At 35.7% G+C, this 20,098-nt stretch overlaps 1 protein-coding gene across 1 annotated transcript in view; it reads left to right on the top strand.

The window, feature by feature from the left end:
* The window catches only part of Me2 (malic enzyme 2), a 77,228-nt gene that overhangs the window by 55,657 nt on the left and 1,473 nt on the right, over positions 1 to 20,098 (top strand). Inside the window, exons 13-15 of the mRNA XM_027949042.2 lie at positions 4,567 to 4,669; positions 11,981 to 12,051; positions 12,822 to 12,920. Of these exons, the coding sequence (XP_027804843.2) occupies positions 4,567 to 4,669; positions 11,981 to 12,051; positions 12,822 to 12,920 (273 nt within the window). The remainder of the gene's footprint in view (positions 1 to 4,566; positions 4,670 to 11,980; positions 12,052 to 12,821; positions 12,921 to 20,098) is intronic.

The raw sequence follows: 20,098 nt of genomic DNA, 5'->3' as shown, positions 1-20,098 counted from the left end.
TCTCTTCCTCCAGAGGGGCTTCATGTATCCTCTGGTGACTATTAGGATGGGGTACATCATCATAATCCAACCAGGATGCAGTCTAGGTGAGGCCTAGTCTGTTTCCAGTTTCTTCTTCCTCCAAATGTGTACCCCTTTGGGTATGGCTCCAAAGCCCTGGAGTATTTACCAGCAACCTTCATTCTTAGTGGTCCCTGAACTTCAGTTTTTCTGTGTCATCATGAAATTCCTGATATCTGTTACACAGGTAAAAGCCACAGTTTTTGCCTTTGAAATTACCAGTTGAGGGGAAAAGATTTAATTACTGACCTTATATCTTTTTCTTTTCCTTTTTTTTTTTATACTGGGGATTTAACCAAGGATACTTTACCATTCAGCTACATCTCCAGCCCTTTTTATTATTTATTTGTTTGTTTGTTTACCGGGATTGAACTCAGGGGCACTCGATCCCTGAGCCACATCCCCAGCCTTATTTGTATTTTATTTAGAGACAAGATCTCACTGAGTTGCTTAACACCTCACTTTTGCTGAGGTTGACTTTGAACCATACTGCTGCCTCAGCCTCCTGAGCCGCTGGGATGATGGGCATACGCCACCTTGCCCAGCTTGGCCTTGTATCTTGCTTTCCTCTTCTTTTGGGTATTAAAAACCATCCCCCTTCCACCCCTAACACCACACTTTCACTATTTGGTAATACTCTGTTTCATTTTTTTTAAAGAACATTTTAAAAATATTAACAAAAAGAACATTTTTTTTTTAAAGAGAGAGAGAGAATTTTTTAATATTTATTTTTTAGTTTTCGGTGGACACAACATCTTTGTTTTCATGTGGTGCTGAGGATCGAACCCAGCGCCCCATGCATGCCAGGTGAGCATGCTACCGCATGAGCCACATCCCTGGCCCAAAGAACATTTTTAAAAATACATTTACTTTAACCAAGTACAATGATGCACACCTGTAATCCAGGCTACTTGGAAAGAATAGAAAAGGCTTGGGAATGTAGATCAATGGTAGAGCAACCCTGAGTTTAATCCTTAGTCCTGAAAAATGGATGGATGGATAGATTGATTTTTTTTTTTTTAATTGTAACCTTAGAGAAAGTTAGTATGAAGCAACCTAGAAGATTATTGTTAAAGCTGCACTTTCTCAGAACTTTCTGGACATAATATTTATGTCTTTACATCTTTATTATTCTGTTTTTTTCTCTGTGATGACATCCAGTAAACACAATAATTATTGAAATTCATTCTTTCTTTCTTTTTTTGGCAGTGCTAGGAATTGAACCTAAAGTCTTGTGCATGAACAAGCACTCTACCACTGAACTATGTCCCCAGCCCTTTTTAAATTTTATATTGAGACAGAGGCTTACTAAATTGCCCAGTTTGTCCTCAAAGTTGGTGCTCATTCTGCCTCAGCCTTCCAAGTAGCTGGAATTAAATGTACCCCATTGCATCTGGCACTTCCTCCTTTTTAAAAATTAATTGCATGGGGCACAGAGGCATGCACCTGTAATCTTAGCAACTCAGAGGCTGAAGTGGGAGGATCTGGAGTTTGAAACCAGACTGGACAACAGAATGAGGCCCCATCTCTTTAAATAAAGAAAGAAAATCAGTTTCAGAATCATCATAGTTTTTAGAATCAGTCTCAGTGTACTGCCTGATCTTTTTGCTAAATATGTATTACTTTTAGATTGATTGCCTATCCTATCCGCCAGGTTTTACATAAAATGGATAGCTTTTGTCCCTAAAATTAAACCTTAATCTTACATAATGACTTTTTGGTACATATATTCAATGTATTATGGGTTTGGCATTTCTAAAATGTAAAAAAAAAAAAAATTGAATGTATTGAGCAATAGTAGTGTATTCTACTCGTTAAAGAATTTTTGAATAAATTTTATTGATAAAGTATACATTATTGGTATGAATATTAAAATTCCGAAGGGAGACTAGTTTGATAGCAGAGGTTTTTTATTTTTGTTTTTTATTTTAGGGTCCTGGGGATTGAACTCAGGGGCACTCGACTATTGAGCCACATCCCCAGCCCTATTTTGTACATTATTTAGAGACAGAATCTCACTGAGTTGCTTAGTGCCTTAGCCTCCCTAGCCACTGGGATTCCAGGCATGTGTGACCATGCCTGGGCATTTCAGCAGTTTTAAGATGCAAATTTTTTTTGCAATTTTTATAACTTTGAAGTCATCCTGTCTCTTACCAAGAAATAGGAAGGCATTGACTCATAGTTTCAACCTTATGTGAATTCTTAGTGCTACATGAAATAATGGCAGAAGTTTCTATGTGGTTGCAGTCAACTCTTGGTGTCCTGTTCAGTGGAGACATGTCTTAGTGTTACTCTAACACCCTCTGCTGCTCAGTGAGAAAAATACTTAAAACAAACAAACAAACAAAAGCCCCAAATGTCTCATGTTTTAATGGCCATTTGTTCAGATTGGCCAGGTTGACTTCAGAATGAGAATGCTGTTATCATTAAGATCTGGCTATGTTTAAGCTCCATTTTGATTTCGGGGGAGGGAGAAGATAAAGGTGGCCTGGAGAAAATGTAGATTCCATTTAAGACATTCCTAAAATCTTTCTAAGTCTGAAAACTGACTGATATTGTGAAGGCATAACATTTTTTCCTGTAAAGTGTTATATTGTATAATCCACTTAATAAGGCTATTAAAATTAATGGTGCCACAAAAATATTCTGTATATGTTAGTTTGGTAACATATGACCTAAGACATACAGTGACATTACTCATCAAAGAAGTAAAACTTTTTTGCCACAGGTAGAGCTATGTTTAGGACAAGTAGAGGATTATAATAACTATCTGTAGAGTGAGTAGAAAAATTACATAGCTGTATGGAGTTGCAAATCCAAACTAGTCAGCTGGGCCACCATTACCATAGTGAACTTGCTTTCACACTTAAACTTTGTATCATTTTGAAATTGAAAACTGCAGCCTTGCACATGTTTAACATAAATTTGTGGACAAATTGCCTAGAGTCAAATTCTTGAATGTTAATGAATTCACTAGTGCCCAGATCTATTCTGAAGAATAATCATTATTCTTGATATAATATATATTTTCAAATCTGAGAAAAAGAAGATAAAGCAGTGTCCAAACACTTATTATAACTTGGTTGAATGTTCAGGTGTCATGGTAGTTTGTCCATCCTTCAGTCTTCTGTAAATTATCTTTTAACCTAATGACCCGTGGCTTATTTTAGTTATTCCTGAGTATTACAAGATAAGAGTATTCTGTTTGAGCACTATTGTTTTCTTCTTGTCTTTTTGAGAGGGAGGGAGAAGAAGGTGGGAATGGGGAATGATATGTAAAGGATTTTGTTTTATAAATTAAATCTCTAGTATTTTCAATTATATAGGCATCTAATTCTTTTAGAACATGAAGATGCTAGTAACATTACATGCCATTATAGATCGCAGAACTAAATCAGATGACTACAAAATATGTGGAGACTTTAACAGATTAGTTTTTGTTTTTGTTTTGTTTTGTTGTGCCAGGGATTGAACCCAGGGGTGCTTAACCACTGAGCCACATCTCCAGCCCTTTATATTTTTTATTTTTTGGAGAGATGGTCTTGCTCAGTTGCTTAGGGCCTCTCCAAGTTGCTGAGGGTAGCTTTGAACTTGGGATTCTCCTGCCTTAGCCTCCCAGGCTGCTGGGATAACAGGTGTGTGCCACTGTGCCCAGCCAGTATTTTCAATATCTTGTGTTTAGCGAAATATTTTCTTTAACAAGGTAAAATACCAGTTTTTTTTCTGGAATCAGTGTGATTGTACAATGCTATTTTATAAATTGCCTGCTAGAGAGTATTATAGCATAATAGACCTGAGCTTTGGAGTTATAAAAAAATTCAAGTCAAGTTTAATTGCTGCAAATTTGATGTGTAACTTTTTTAAAAATATTTTTTATTTATACATAGACACAGTACCTTTATTTGGTTTATTTATTTATGTGGTGCTGAAGCCTAGTGCCTCACCTGTGCGAGGCAAGTGCTTTGCCACTGAGGCCCAGCCCCAGCCCTGATGTGTAACTTTTTACCAAGTACTTTATCAAGGGTTTTTTTTTTTTTTTTTTTAATAATCAGTGAAATGAAGATGATGATAATTTCATAAAGTTTTCAAGAGAGCTAAGTTAACTGAATTAACATATAAAACACCTGGTACAGAACCAAAAACAGGAGATATACAGTAAATGGTCGTAAATTAATTGTGACATTTCCTCCTTCATTCACAATTTATATCCATCTTTATTGGGATTATATTTGTGGACCATTTACATTTTCATTTTTATAAAGAAACTAGAAGTATCAGAATTTTTAAGTTTACTCTAATGGACATTTTTCAGGTTTATTCGAATGTAATACTATGCATAAAATAGTCCTTATCCTAATAAAAGGATTTGTTATACAGTAAATGATGCTTTGTTGCCAGGTGATTTATTGGTCTGATTTACCAGAGGACTTAACTTTATATGAATTCACCTCAATTTTCTCATCCATGTAGAGGAACAAAGTTGAGATTATTTCATTTCATTTACAGGGAAGGTGTTTGTTTGCCAGTGGTAGTCCATTTGGGCCAGTGAAACTCCAAGATGGGCGAGTCTTTACACCAGGTCAAGGAAATAATGTATATATTTTTCCAGGTAAATGTCACCATTATTTATGTTACAAAGCAATACATTATTTTTGTTACAAAGCAATAAGGAATTACATAAAAATACTTCCTGAAATTTTTTGGAATAAACATTGGTGTTTGCAGAATTTTGTTACAAATGTATAGGGAAATTCAAGGAATTCAGTAACTTCCAATTTGCTCTCTTTCCCCTAAAAATTTGTTTATTCATATTAATCTTGTTTTTATTATAGAAATAATATAGTATGTGGTTCATAAAAATGCAAAGGAACAAAGTGGTAGAAAATTGCTTAACCCTCTGTATGTCCCCCTAGTGTCTTCTTAACCACACTTGTCAGATAAAACTACCACCAGTTGGTTCTGACTTTTTCTGGCAGTCACCATCAGGCCCACTCATCTCCTTTTATCAGAGTTCTTGTAACTCAACTGTATGTTTGAACTTTCCACTATGAAATACAAGTAATAGCGCACACATGCCTTCTGATACCTTTCTTCATCTACCACTCAATTTGTCTTATTACTGTTTGTTTTCTTAAGTAGTTGCTTTTATCTTTATGTAACTTACTTAAAGAGCTTTTCAAGCTTTTGTTAGCAATTTGAGTTTTTATTAGCTTGCTAAATGAAAAAAATCTTAAGTTACTTTCTTTTTCCACTTTTCAGTTTTATTTGTCAATATTTCTACATTGTAGAGAATTTTTTTGATACATTGTATTCTTTTGTTTTCCATGCTTCCGCTATAGATTGTGAATATTCAAAATCAAAATTATAAAAACAAAAAAAAACCCCATGATTATATAAATGTTATTCACCAGCTACAGTGTGGTTTGACAAATACACTAGAAGATATAGTTCTGTATCATTAATTTTTGATGTTCAGAATATTTCAAGTATTATCAAGTATAATGAATTTCTTCTTTTCTTCCTTGGTCTTACTCTAGAGTAAACTATTCTGTCCCGTCTTCTTTTTCTATTCTGTCTCCCTTGTGTTTCTGGATACATCTTTAAAGATTTTTTTTTCTTTTTTTTTTCCTTCCCTAAAGAACGTATGAAATCTTCCTGAGGTTTTACAGATCTGAAATTATCTTTATTTTGTCTTCTCACTTGATGGTTTGGCTGGGTAAAGTCAAAGTCTTTGTCATCAGACCTTTGAAGACCATTCACTTTTTGTTAAGGTTAGTGTTGCTGATAAGAAATCTGATAAAAGGAATCACATCCCTTTATGCATAATAACTTTTTTCTCTCAGAGTCTTCACACTTTTCTCTTTATATTTCTGAAAGTTTACTAAAATGTATCTAGGTTGGGTTTATTCCCATTTAACTTTTTTTTTTTCCTTCCATTTCTTTCCTTCTAGAACTTCAGTTTTTTTCTTACAAAGCTTACATTAGATCATGGGTAGAATCCTTTCTCTCCTGTCTTTGACTTCAAAATTTTATTTCCTGTTTTCATCTTTGCCATTTTATCTCATAACATGGAAGATTTCTGTGATATTTGCTCATTCATCAATGCCTGTTAAGTGTTTTTTTGGCACTTGTAGTGTGGCTTTTTTAAGTCTTTTTAAAGGAGATCGGAAACATAGTATAAATTTATTCATAACAACTTCAGTGTATATTCAGAAAATTAAGTTTTTGAATTTGGAGGGGGGATAGTGAGTACCAGGGATTGAACTCGGAACCACACTTCAGCCTGTTTTATATTTTATTTAGACACAGGGTCTCACTGAGTTGCTTAGTGCCTTGCTTTTGCCGAGGCTGGCTTTGAACTCGAGATTCCCCTGTCTCAGCCTCCCAGGCTGCTGGGATTATAGGTGAGCGCCACTGCACCTGGCTAAATTTTTGAATTTTAAAACATGACCACCTCACTATTATCATACCAAAGGAATTAATAATAATTGCCCAATATGCTTAATAGCATATATCGTCAATTCATTCAGTTGAACAATTTTTTATTCCTTTAATATTTTCTTATTCCAGAATTAATTTAATAGTTTCTTTTAAAAAAAAGTTTTAGATTTTCTTTCATCTCTTTCTTCCTTGCAATATTTTATCCTTTGTGCTGTTTCCCTCCCCATAAATTTATGATTATCCTTAGTTGTCAGTTTCTTTTTAAGAATGACTATATTGAGCAGTACAGGGATTTGGCATGAATTCCTTTGCACTTTTGTCTTCCTTCCCCTGTGGGTCTTACCCTTAGCAGCTGACAGCAGCCTCCCATTAAGATGCAGGTAGATGCAAAGCACATAATAGCACACCTTAGACAAGCATGTTATTACTATTGTCACAATAAGGATGTATTTAGCCAATAAGTATGCCAGTGCTTTTATGTAGAACGTTCTTCCAGTATAGTTATTGTTGTCTCTTGAGACCTGGCATCTGTAATAGAAACTCCCATCATCGATGATGTTTTTGTAGAACTTGATAATGTTCGAAATCAACCTCTTCTATCTAGTAGTGTTTCTTTTTTTGTTTGTTGGTACTGAGGCTTGAACCCAGGGGCACTCAACCACTGAGCCACATCCTCAGCCCTTTTTATATTTTATTTAGAGACAGGGTCTTGCTAAGTTGCAAAGGGTGTCTTTGAACTCATGATCCTCATGCCTTAGCCTCCTGAGCCACTGGATTATAGGCATGCCCCACCATGCCCAGCTTCAGTAGTATTTCTGTGGTATAAATGCATGAGGAAATGGGAAGGGAACACATCTCTGCTTATTTTACTAAAACTACTTTAATATCATATTTGACTAGTAAGGAGTTTGGTAGTTGATTACTTTTTATACAACATTTTAAAGTTCTAACTTTATTGTGTTGAGGTTGTAGCTCAGTAGTAGAGTGCTTACCTCAGACATGTGAGGCACTGGGTTTTAGCCTCAGCACCACATAAAATAAAATAAAGATATTGTGTCCATATACAACTAAAAAAAATTTTTTTTAAATTCTAACTTTATTAATAAAAATTATTAGCACCACAAATGTGAACATGAAAAATGACCTGGCAGTGGAGATAAAAATGGCCTTTAAACAGGAAGATTGTCTCAGAGTCTGTATGTAAAGCAACTAAAAACTTAAGGCTCTGATTGTTTTGGAATTAGTGGTCTAGTCACTGTAATAACTGTATGAAATTGTAAAAACAAAACAACCTTAAAAGGGTCAATAGGCTAATCAGACATTGGCTCTAATAAAATGTTTTCCAGATCAAAATTCAGGAAAGAACCCTTCCCCCTCCAGTCTGAAACCCAAAAGGGCTGTACTTTGGAATGGGGTTATGGTTTGCAGTGGCAGTGGGTGATCTAGAAAACCTCAAGCCTTTGTTCTGGACTGCCAGTGCCAGCAAGGGCCCAACAGAAGCAAACAAACCTTCTCTGAAATAACAGTATTCTAAGTCTTCAGATTATTTTTCTAAAGATAATGAGACACGTAAAGAGACATGACAACACAAGCCAAAGCCAGCAGAGACCACAAGAAAAACAGACCTGCTAAAATTCTACATATAAGACAAGTGCTAAGAAACCAAAATGCTTATTAAGTTTATAGAGATAAAGCCAAGCTCGAAAACCTCAGCCAAAAACTACTGAATTCTAGAATTCAAAAATAACAATAAGTCAAGAACTGAATTGTAAATGAGGCTTATAGCAGAATAGACCAAAGAGAATTGGTCAACTCAGAAACTATCTGAGAAGAGACAATAGAGAACAAAGCACAAAGATAGAAAGGAAAATACAAAAAAAATAGGTAAGAGATATATCTTTAATGTTGTATTTTTAACTGAAGTCCTAGAAGAAAGTGAGAATAAATCAGAGTCAACATTTGCAGGCCTCTGGCCAAGAAGTTCTTGGAATTGGTAAATGACAGTAGTCAAGCTCATTGAAACCTATACAGGATAGGTTTTAAAAAATCTACTCAGGAACCTCATTGTGAGATTTCAGAAAAATCACAACAAGGAGAAAATATGAAAGCAACCAGATCAAAAATATTTCTTTCAAAGGAACAACTCTTAGGCTGACATTGGACTCCTTAACAATATGCCGAAAGGCAGTGGGATTATATGTTTATTTTACTTCTAGGAAATACTTGCCAACCTAGATCATCACAGTGAAAATCTTGGAAGAATTAAGGCAAAATGAAGACATTTCAGAAAACAGAATTCACCACCTACACACTTGTATGAAAGGAAGGGAAATCTTGTTCCTTAGGCAATAGTAAAATCCCAAATAGAAACTTAAAGATGAAGGAAAGAATGAAAAGCAAAAGTTGTGAATATGCAGGTAAAACAAAACCAGTATTGTGTACAGAGAGCTCAACTGTAACAACACGGTATTTAGAAAAATACATGGATATAAAATAACAAGAATGCTTTTAGGTTAATTAGAATTAAACTATTATGAGGGACTTGCATTCTCTGGTAGAAAAATTAAAATTAATATGGAGTTTTGATTACTTATGGACATGTTCTAAATTTTAGGATAACCACTCAAAAACTAGAAAAAACTTAAAATTTACGATAAATTAAAATTTATTAGGGGGTAAAACAATATTATTAAACAACTCAGAAAAATGAATATATACTGGACTTGGCAAATATAGGAAGACAGTAGATTTACTCCCAAACATTTAAATATCTGCATGATGGGGCTGGGGTTGTGGCTCAGTGGCAGAGCACTTGCCTAGCACGTGTGAGGCACTGGGTTTAATTCTCAGTACCACATACAAATAAATAAAATAAAGGTCCATCAACAACTAAAAAATACTTTTAAAAAGATACTTAAAAAAATATACATGAATCATATGCTTTACTTTAAAAATATATGTACTAGGCTGGTGTTGTGGCTCAATGGTAGAGTGCTTGCCTAGCAAGTGTGAGACGTTCACCAGTTCCACTGGGTTCAATTCTCAGCAGCACATAAAAATAAATAAATAAATACAGATATTGTGTCCATCTACAACTAAAAAGAAGTTTTAAGATATATATATATATATATATATATATATATATATATATATATATATATACATACATACATACACACACACACACACAAAATAAGGCAGCTGCTAATTATGTGATCCTCTTTTTTTCCCTTGGTAGTTGAATGAATGTTCTTCCCATCTCTGCAATAATGATGGCATATTATTGGAATAAATAAAACAGTATCTAAAATGGGAGTCACCAGATACAGCTGAGAACAGAGGTGTCAATCTTCTAATTCTTCAGTAGGATGATTGAAAGCCACATCATTCTACAGCTGTGCTCAGAGAGGGTGAACCCCACTGTTGTGCTCATAAGTACCACTTTAAACATTAGAAATGTTCAGATTTCTAGTCATTAAAGGAAAATAAGAAACCAGAGCAGATAAGCAGAAAAGGGCATATTGGAGACAAAAAAGGACTGTGAGGGCTGGGGATGTGGCTCAAGCGGTAGCGCGCTCGCCTGGCATGCCTGCGGCCCGGGTTCGATTCTCAGCACCACATACAAACAAAGATGTTGTGCCTGCCGAAAACTAAAAAAAAAAAAAAAAAAAAATATTAAAAAATTCTCTCACACTCTCTAAAAAAAAAAGGACTGTGATAAGAGGTGGAAAGTTTTTTCCAACTTTCAGTATTGTCATAGAGACAAAAAGATTATGTTCCAAAACAAGACAATTTGTTTTTTTTAAAAATTAGGAAATAAAACAAGCTCTTAAAAAAAAGGATGTGAGTAGAAAGATTAGAGAAGATGTTAAGAAAGTCACCTCAAAATAGAGCAAAGGACAAGACATGGGAAATAAAGATAATTAAAGGGTTAGTCCAGGAGGTAATGAGAAACTCTAGGATAAGAGAACAAAAAGATCAGGGAGGGGGCTTCAAAGACTTCATGAACATTTCCTCAAACAGAAAGACTCAGGTTTTCAGGTAGGAATGGCTTAGCACTGAGTGTTAACCATGGTGGGCAAAAGTGTACCTCAAGGCAGTGTTATAAAATTGAAGAACAGAGGTACAAAAACAAAGATCCTATATGTTTCTAGAGATGAAACAAAAAGAAAGGGTCTGGAATCATGTTGACACTGGACTTGTCACCAACACAGGAAGTCAGGAGATATTGGAATGATACCTCACAATTCTAGGAGAGAATTATTTCTAAACAAAATTCCAAACCTAGATAATGAAATAAGTGGAAAGAAGTAGACAAGCATGCACATTTTCAGAAATGCCAAGTTTCAAAAAAATGTATCCCTCATACACTGTTTTTCAGAAAACCCATGGAAAGTATGCCCTGAAAGAGTTTTTAAAAATAAATAAATAAATAAAACACTAGGAAGAAATGGGATAGGAAATGGTCCCAAAAGCAAAGAGAATCCCCATGCTGATACCAGGGTTTCCAGGATGACCGACAGTTCCCCATCTGGAATGGAGAACAACCTGACCAGACTATAGAGCTTCAGCAGATGTTTATGCTAGAGTATGAAATTAGAGAATATACAAGGGAGCCAGAATAGATTTCTTTCAGTTGGGGGAGAGTTGCAGGATGAAATTAAGTACTGAAAAGTCAAAATAATGGGGAAAACAGGACAATAATTAACTTCAGGAGAAACAGAATTTTATACAGAAGAGCAAAAGTAATCATGATACAGCATTTGGATGTGAACAGTGCCTATGAAGTCATGATGACATAAATTTTTAAAAATATTTTTATTGTTGAAGGACCTTTATTTTATTTATTTATTTATTTATTTATAAATATAAATGAGAATCAAACCCAGTGCCCCTCACATTATAGGCAAGCACTCTAACATTGAGCTACAACCCCAGCCCCATAATGACATAAATTTTGAGGGTCCATTAAACCAGACTTGTGCTTGTTATATTGGGAAGAAGGGAAAAAGCTGAAAATATGGGGAGAGCTAGATATTTGCTTCCCAGAAAGAATCAATAATATCTAGAACCCCCAAATAAGAAGAAATATAAGCAATTTATTTAAGGGTAAGAGAAATATTAAAATAATGAATTGAAAGTAGTTCCTTTTCTTGAGCAAGAAGTGGAGGGCTAGAGGTAGACTGGAAATTGGTGTTTTTTGTAATTAATATTGATGGATTATATGCATTTGTAATTTTGGTGAACTTAAAAATTAAATTGAGAAGCCATTTATTTCTAAAATAACATCCTTAAGCAAATAAGAATTGTAAGTTAACAGAAATCATTTGGTTTGATTTTAGCTCAGATTTTTGTTTTTTCTTGGGGGTTGTTTGGGATGGGAGTAAATTACCACTTCTGTACTTTTTTATAGGAATTTGGCCCCTTTCATAATTTGAAAAGTGACCTTACTAAATAAAGTACTCAAAATTTTTTTCAGGTGTGGCTTTAGCTGTTATTCTCTGTCAAACTCGACATATCAGTGATAATGTTTTCCTAGAAGCTGCAAAGGTAAGTTTAAAATGTTTATCTTATAAAGGAATAATTATAAAGATGAATGGATCTTAAAATAGAGAATGGTTTAACTCTGCCCTATTAATGAAAGGGAAGTTACCACCCATGGCTTTTTTTATTTGCCTGTCTACTTTTAAACATTTGGTTGTAAACTATTAATTCTTTCATATTTATGATGTTTAAAACTTCTGCGTGCATGCGTGTGTGTGTGTGTGTGTGAGAGAGAGAGAGAGAGAGAGAATATAAAGGTACCATGACAATATAGATATAAATATATAAATATCTTAGTATTTTTATTTATGTTTTAGTTACAGTTGGATACAATATCTTTAATTAATTTATTTATTTTTATGTGGCACTGAGGATCAAACCCAGGGCCTTGCTCATACTAGGCAAGTGCTCTACTGCAGAGCCACAACTCCAGCCCCTCTCCATATTTTTAATGGAGATAGTTTATTTGGAATTCTGGCTTCTGGATTTTGCAATAGAAATTCTGAAGAAATCACATTAATACAAATACTGATGTCTATTTTCTTAATAGATATTGTAATTTTGCCAGGTTTTCTATGTATTGGGTAGAATGCATCAAAAAATCTGTTTTATTTCTTGTATAAACAGTTTTAATTTCTGTAGAGGTTTATGTATTCCTGCAAAAAATAAGAATTTTGTAACCTATGCTTTTCTCTTTCTCCACTGATTTTTTTTCATTTTAATAGATCTTTCTGTTATTTAAACTAACAGAAGTAAAGTTATGCTTTTCTTTTCAGGCACTGACAAGTCAATTGACAGATGAAGAGTTAGCTCAGGGGAGACTTTACCCACCACTTGCTAATATTCAAGAAGTTTCTATTAACATTGCTATTAAAGTAAGTAATTTATACCTCTTCATAAATTTTTTTTTTTGTAGTTGTAGATGGACAGAATGTCTTTATTTTATTTATTTTTATGTGGTGCTAAGGATTGAACCCAGTGCCTTACACATGCTAGGCAAGCGCTTTACCACTGAGCTACACTCCAGCCCCCTCTTCATAAATTTTAATGACATTTTCTTGTATGAGTAATATAATTTTGTTAGAGATAATTCAAAACATGGAGAAGGATGCAAAGAAATTTTTCATATTTTTTATTACCAAAATATAATATACATTATTATATACATTATTATTTTAGAGGTTTTTTTTTTTGGCCTTCTAGTCTTTCTGTCTTTCTTTGTAAGCACATACATTCATACATACATGCCTATAATCACCTCTGTCTATTTTTAATAATTGATTTCTGACTGTACTTTTCCCATTTAATATAAGCTTTTCTGTGTAAGTCAATAAATAGTCTTATGTGTGGTCACTAATACTGATTGGTATCCTCTTGTTATTGTATTATAATGTTTGATCATCTTTATTTTTGAATATTTAAGCATTTTTAGTTTCTTATTGTTAGTAATAAGGCTGTTCTGAACATCCTTATAGATAAATCTTTGTGTGTGTTCATGATTTTTTTTTTTTTTTTTTTTTTTTTTTTTTTTTTTGTGGTGCTGAGAATCAGACCCAGGGCCTCATGCATGCTAGGCAAGCACTCTGCCATTTAGCACATCCCCATCCTGTGATGGCTTTAGGATGAATTCTAATCTTAAGAATAAATCATATTAACATGCTTAAGATTTCTAATATTCATTGTCAAATGTTTCTTCAGAGGAAAAAGTACTAATTTACATTGAACTATTAGATATGAGTGTATCTTTCTTTATTTGGAGTTTTGGGGTAGGGGCAGTATTGAGAATTGAACCCAGGGTACTGTCCCATTGAGCTACATCCCCAGCCCTTTTTTCATGAGACAGGGTTTCACAAAGTTGCCCAGACTGGACTCAACCTCTGGAATACCTAGGATTCTCAATCAATATCTCTTTCTAAAATTCTTTTTAAAAAGCTTTTCAGTATAATTTTATTTTCTTCATCTGAATATAACATATAGCGTATTCTTTTCTAAATATTTTTAAATTTTTGTTATTCTGTATAAAAATGTTTTTTCCTATATATATTTTTCTCACTGATTATTTCTTATATAGAGGAAAGGAATGAATACTTGGATTTGCTTGATAACCAGTTTGTTTACTGAACAACCTTAATTCTTTTGTGGGGGGTTACTAGGGATTGAACTCAGGGGTATTCAACCACTGAGCCACATCCCTAGCCATAGTTTGTGTTTTATTTAGAAACAGGGTGTCACAGAGTTGCTTAGTGCCTCACCGTTGCTGAGGCTGGCTTTGAACTCATGATCCTCCTGAGTTGCTGGGATTTCAGGCGTGCACCAGCCCACCCAGCTCAACTTTGTTTTAATTGTTTCTCGGTTCTTTGGAATTTCTGAGTTTCAAATCATCTGCAAATGTATTTTTTAAATATGTATATCTAAAGAAGGTAGGCTTCTATTCTAGTTTACTAAGATTTTCTTAAACATCAAGATTGGATGTGGAATTTTCCAGCCACATATTCAACTTGCAATAGACAATCATAAGTTTATGCCCTTTTAATATTATTGTTACAGTATTTTGATGCTCATAGCCTAAGCACAGATTGGGAATTGGTAATGGATATTATTTTTAGGAAATAGCAGCCAGTGCAATTGAGCTGGTATCTAAGGTACAGAGAGGAAAATGGCATAAGAGAAGATCTGAAAGTTTATAGTCAGCTTGTAGTCAGGTATAGTGGTACATACCTATAATCTGAGCAACTCTGGAGGCTAAGGCAGGAGGATCACAAGTTTGAGGCCAGGGCTAGGGATATAGCTCAGTTGATAGAAGCTGAGGTTGCAGGTGTACACTACTGTGCCCAACTTTGGAGAACTTGTTCAGACTCCAGGACCTTACTACCAGTCTCTGATAGTAACAGACTTTGTAAAGTCTGGAATAGAGAGGTTCTGTAGGTCTGGGATGGAGTCCACGAATTTGCATTTCCAGCAAGTTTCTTGGTAATGCTATGCTAATGGTCCAAGAACTTTTGAATATCAATGACATGGAGATCTTCATTCTACTTTGAGTTAACTGGGAGCTAATATACTGATGGATGTCCTGTTAGTATCTCATATATCATAGGACTGAGGAATTACCTAGATTAGGAAACAAGAGGTTACTGCAGAGGGACTTGTATATACAAAGATTCAAAGGCAAAAAAGAATGTGGAATATATGTGATCCTGGAAAAAGTCTCATGTGTCTAGAAAATGGACACAAAAAAGGAGAGAATTTTGAAATGAAAAAGAGGAGGAGGCAAGGTTGGGGGGAATCTTTGTAATCACATCAATAAATCTGGAATTCATTCTGAGGGCAGTGGCAAGCCACTTATGGGCAGAACCAGACAATGTATTTTAAGCTATCATGGCTCTGACTAGCTGTAGTTCTGAGTTTGTTTGGTTCTAGTATTTTTTTTGTTTAGTGCCTACATTTAGGATGGGTATATATGTATTTTGCTATTATTGGATGGCATATTGTACAAATTTCAAGTAGATCTTAACTAGTTGATTCTTAACTAGTTGATAGTGATATTGGTATTCTGTATCTTTGATGATTTTCTGGTGTAGTAGTTCTGAAAATCATTGAAAGAGAGATGTTTTACTCCTAATTATAGTCGTGGATTTATTTCTCCAGTTCTTTTTTTGTTTCCTTCCTGCTTCACATATTATGCATCTCTTGTTGGGTACATACACACTTAGGGTTACGTGTCTTTTTTTTTTTTTAAGTTATTGATAGACATTTATTTATTTATTTGCTTATGTGGTGCTGAGAATCAAACCCAGTGCTCACACATGCTAGGCCAGCACTCTACCACTGAGCCACAACCCCAGCCCAACCATTATAGAATTTTCTTAGCCAATCTCTTTGTATAGCTTTGTGGTGGTTACTATAGTATTACATACTTAACAATTACATTCTGCTACTATTGCCAGGCTGAATTTACCCTTATTTTTGTTCACCATACTTTCTTCCTTCCTGATGTTTCGAAGTGTTTCTTCTCCGTCATGCCCTTTGTGTTTAGATAAATTCTTTTTTGGTACTAGCATAGAACCCAGGGGCATTTAAACCATTGAGCCACATCCCCACCCTTAGTTGCTGAGGTTGGCTTTGAATTTACGATCCTCCTGCCTCAGCCTCCTAAATTGCCGGGATTATAAGTGTGCACCACCATGCCAAGCTAGAGAAATTCTTTTAGTCATCCTTATATTCTTAGTTTTCCTCACTCTGAGAATGTCTTGATTTCCCTGTCATTTCTAGAAGATATTTTTAGTAGGTATAGTGTTCTAGATTAGCAATTCTTTTCTTTTAGCACTCGAAGAATTTACTACTTCCCTCTGCCATTATGTTTTCTGTTGAGAAACCCACTGTCATTCTGGGCTCGGTCACACATGCCTGTAATCCCAGCAGCTTGGGAGGCTGAAGCAATAGGATCATGAGTTCACAGCCAGCCTCAGCAATTGAGCAAGGACTTAAGCAACTTATTAAGTACCTGTCTCAAAATAAAAAATAAAAAGGGCTGGGAATGTGACTCAGTGGTTAAGTGCCCCTGAATTCAATTTCTGGTACAAAAAAAGAGAATTTTTCTTTGTCTTTATTTTTTGGAAATTTAATTATGATGCTTCTTAGTGTGGATTCCTTTGGCATATTTGGAATTTGCTTTTTGAATCTGTAGTTTATACTTATTGCCAAATTTGGGAGGTTTCAGTCATTATTTGAATATTTATCAGCAGTGCTCAACCCTTTTCTCTTTTTCCCAGACTCTGATAATTTGCATTTTAGATCTTTTGTTACATAGGTCTGTGGCATGCTGTTTTGCTTTTGAGGATTTGTTTGTTCCAAGTTTGTTTTCCCAATTGAATAATTTCTGTTTTTCTATCTTCTAGTTCACTGATTTCTTTCCTCTGTTCCCCTCATTCAGCTGTGAATCTAATCTACTAAATTTTCTTTTTCTTTTTTTTAATATTTTTTTTTTTAATTGTAGTTGGACACAATACCTTTATTTGTTTTTATGTGGTGCTGAGGATCAAACCCAGGGCCTTGCACTTGCTAGGCGAGCGCGCTACCACTGAGCCACAACGCCAGCCCTAATCTATTAAATTTTCTATTTCAGTTATTCACATATTTTTAGAACTGAAATTTTCATATGAGTCCTTATATCTCTTTTTAATTTACTGCAAGTTTCTATTTTGTTTGCTGAGGCTCTAATTTCATTTGTGTCAAGCATGTGTAACATTGCTTTCTGAGGCTTTTTTTTTTTTTTTTTTGAGTATGTACTTTTAAAAAGGGATAAGGGACTGGTCCACAGATGGCCACTGTACTCTGCTCAAATGTATTGCTTGCCAGGACCCAACTTCATTTATCAAGTTCCTTAAGCATGAAAGAGCAACTGGAATGATCTCACCTGCCCTGGCCTTGAACACAGTGAAAAGATCAAGGGGTAAAAGCTGGGCCGGATAGTAGATCCAGAAGCAGCAAGGCCAGACAATCTTGTGAGGTTTGATGTCATTTTGAGTGATCAGGAGATATAAAGGCCCAAGGACTCTGCAGTCTAGGAAAAGCTTCTGTAGACTTGGGGGTTTGGGAGGCACCCAGATACCATGGCAAAGATCTGAGAAGTGATGCCAACAGCAAGTGAGGAAGTAAAACTAGTTCCAAGGGAAGATGCCAGCAGAGTCACTGGGGAAACGAGATCTGAATATCTAGGTTATCTAGGTTGAGAGTAATCCGAAAAATCACCATGACATATGTGATGTTATGAAGTGAAGAGAGTGACAGCCCATGAGATATGTAATCAGTGTGTCTCTTCCTCGAGCTGCCTATCTAACATGTGCCTTGAAGTTCTACAGCCCAGGGACAGTCTGGGGTCGTGTTATTTTGGGGTCAGAAACATGATTCTTCCCTTTCACGATCCCTGACACTCTTGCAATATCTGTTGGCAACCAGATCCAGAATCTTCCGTTCAGGGAAGAAATCTAACAACACACGTTTTCTTGTGGTGCCATTAGACACTAGTGTCTTCTGAAGCTGGACAGGGATGTTTGCAAGTGACCAGGGAGTTTTCCTCCCTACTTTCCTCCTCCTGACCACCAGGGCAGATTTGAAAAAGCAGGACCATTTGTTTCAATAATCTTCTTTAAGAAGTCACATTCACGGCTGGGTTTGCCATTCATTTTTGCACCAGGAACTTTATGAAGTGGGAACAGCTGAACTCATCTGGCAGGGCTCTCCACTGCAGACGGCCAGTTCCGAAATCCCCGAGGTGTGAGGGCTGGGTTCTCCCAGCACATTCTTTTCAATAAACATTCCCACACTTGGCCTTTAACTCCAGCCACCCCATCCCTGCCCTCCCAGCGCCTGCAGCTTTCCACCTTGGCTCTGGCTCCTCTGAGGCATTTTTATCATGGCTACTTCAAAATCTTTGTCAGATAATTTTAACATCTCTGCCATCTTGGTTTTAACATCTACTGACTCTTTTTCCTAGTTTGATATGTTCCTGATTCTTGGTATGATAAGTACTTTTTAGTTTTTTGTTTCTTTTTTTCTTTTAATTGAGACCTAGAGTCTAAATATTTCTTAAATCTTCTTTTTAAATGACTTTCTCTGATACTGCTTTGGGGTATGTGCTTCATTTCACTGCAGGTTTCCCACTTCCTCTGTTGACTCCTGAGAGGGGAGCCTCCCCATCAGTAATACTCTGTCCTGACACTGCACTTTGGTGACCTCATTACCACAGGACAATGAACAAGGTCCCAAGTGTTCTGTAGTCCTTCTCTGATACCATCCAGTGGCCTGGCGCCGGGGAGGTGACTGATTAAGGATAGAAGTTTTCCACATGGTCTCCACTGACAGTGTGGGCAGCAGGGTGACGAGGAGATAAGGTCCTTCTTGCTGACCAGTGGGGATAAAAGTCCTGGCTCTGACACTACCCTGGTAGGGCTCCTGTGGTACCGCATTATAGCCTTGATGGAAGTCTAAACTCCTCACTCACCTTTTGTTAGCAGAGGTAGGCTGGGACCAAAATTTTTTCTGTGGTGTTTGACTGGAGTAGAATGGCTATTGACTGAAAGGTTTCTGTCTGTTAAGCTGGCCTTCTGGTCCTTCAGCTAGAGAAAGCAGCCATTTGTTGAGGTGTTTTTTGTCTGCATCTCTTGGTGTATGAGGGCTGCTGGCTTTTTCATCTAAAAATCTGGGATACATGAAGCCACTGTGTTGTTCCTCATGTCTCTAGGCTCCTTGCTGGCCTGCCTTTTCTCTCCTCCTCTTAGAGTTGTCTTAACGGTTGTTTCATGTTCAGTGTCAAGCATTTTTGGTTGTACTTTGTGGGCGGGATAGGGGGAAAGTATGTTTTGTTTTCTCTTCCTAGAAGCAGAAAACTTTTTTCCTTTTTTTAATAAAAACTTGAGGACAGTTTGGGCAATAGACAGAGCACATGAGCACATTTTCCATTACATAATATAACATTAGAGATTGAGCTCTTATAACCAGAGTTTTTTTTTTTTTTTTGGTACTTGGGGTTAAACCCATGGGCACTTTAACACTGCACTATATTACCAGTTCTTTTATTTTTTATCTTGAGACAGGGTCTTGCTAAATCTAGCCTTAAATGCAAGATTTTTTTTGCTTCAGCCTCCTGAGTTGCTGGGATTATAGGTGTGCACCATCATACCTGACTTCATAGATTATTTTTATTGACCATTTTCTTAAACTTTTCTTTTAGAAAAACTGATATAAGAAATATGAATAGTGGTCACAATTTGGAATGGGAATTAGAGGAGGAGAAGGAAGTTTGGATTTATTTTACCATGTGTCACAATGCTTTTAAAATTTGAAATGAAACCATAACGTGATAACTGGATGGCAAGCTCCCTGTGAGGAAGCTTTTTACATTCCTCATTTTATCAGACTAAAGCTAGAGGGTTTATCCTCACCGCTTACTATGGTACTTAGCTTGGTTTCAGAGATCAGAAATCCATTCATTGCACTTTATTTTTGGTGTTGAACACCTGATTATTATATCTGTGACTCAATCCATATTCTAAAA

The sequence above is a fragment of the Marmota flaviventris genome, chromosome 16 (assembly GCF_047511675.1).
Source record: "Marmota flaviventris isolate mMarFla1 chromosome 16, mMarFla1.hap1, whole genome shotgun sequence".
In the NCBI taxonomy this organism is placed as follows: Eukaryota; Metazoa; Chordata; class Mammalia; order Rodentia; family Sciuridae; genus Marmota; species Marmota flaviventris.
The sequence above is the reverse complement of the archived record's forward strand: the minus strand, read 5'-3'. Positions and strand labels throughout refer to the sequence as shown.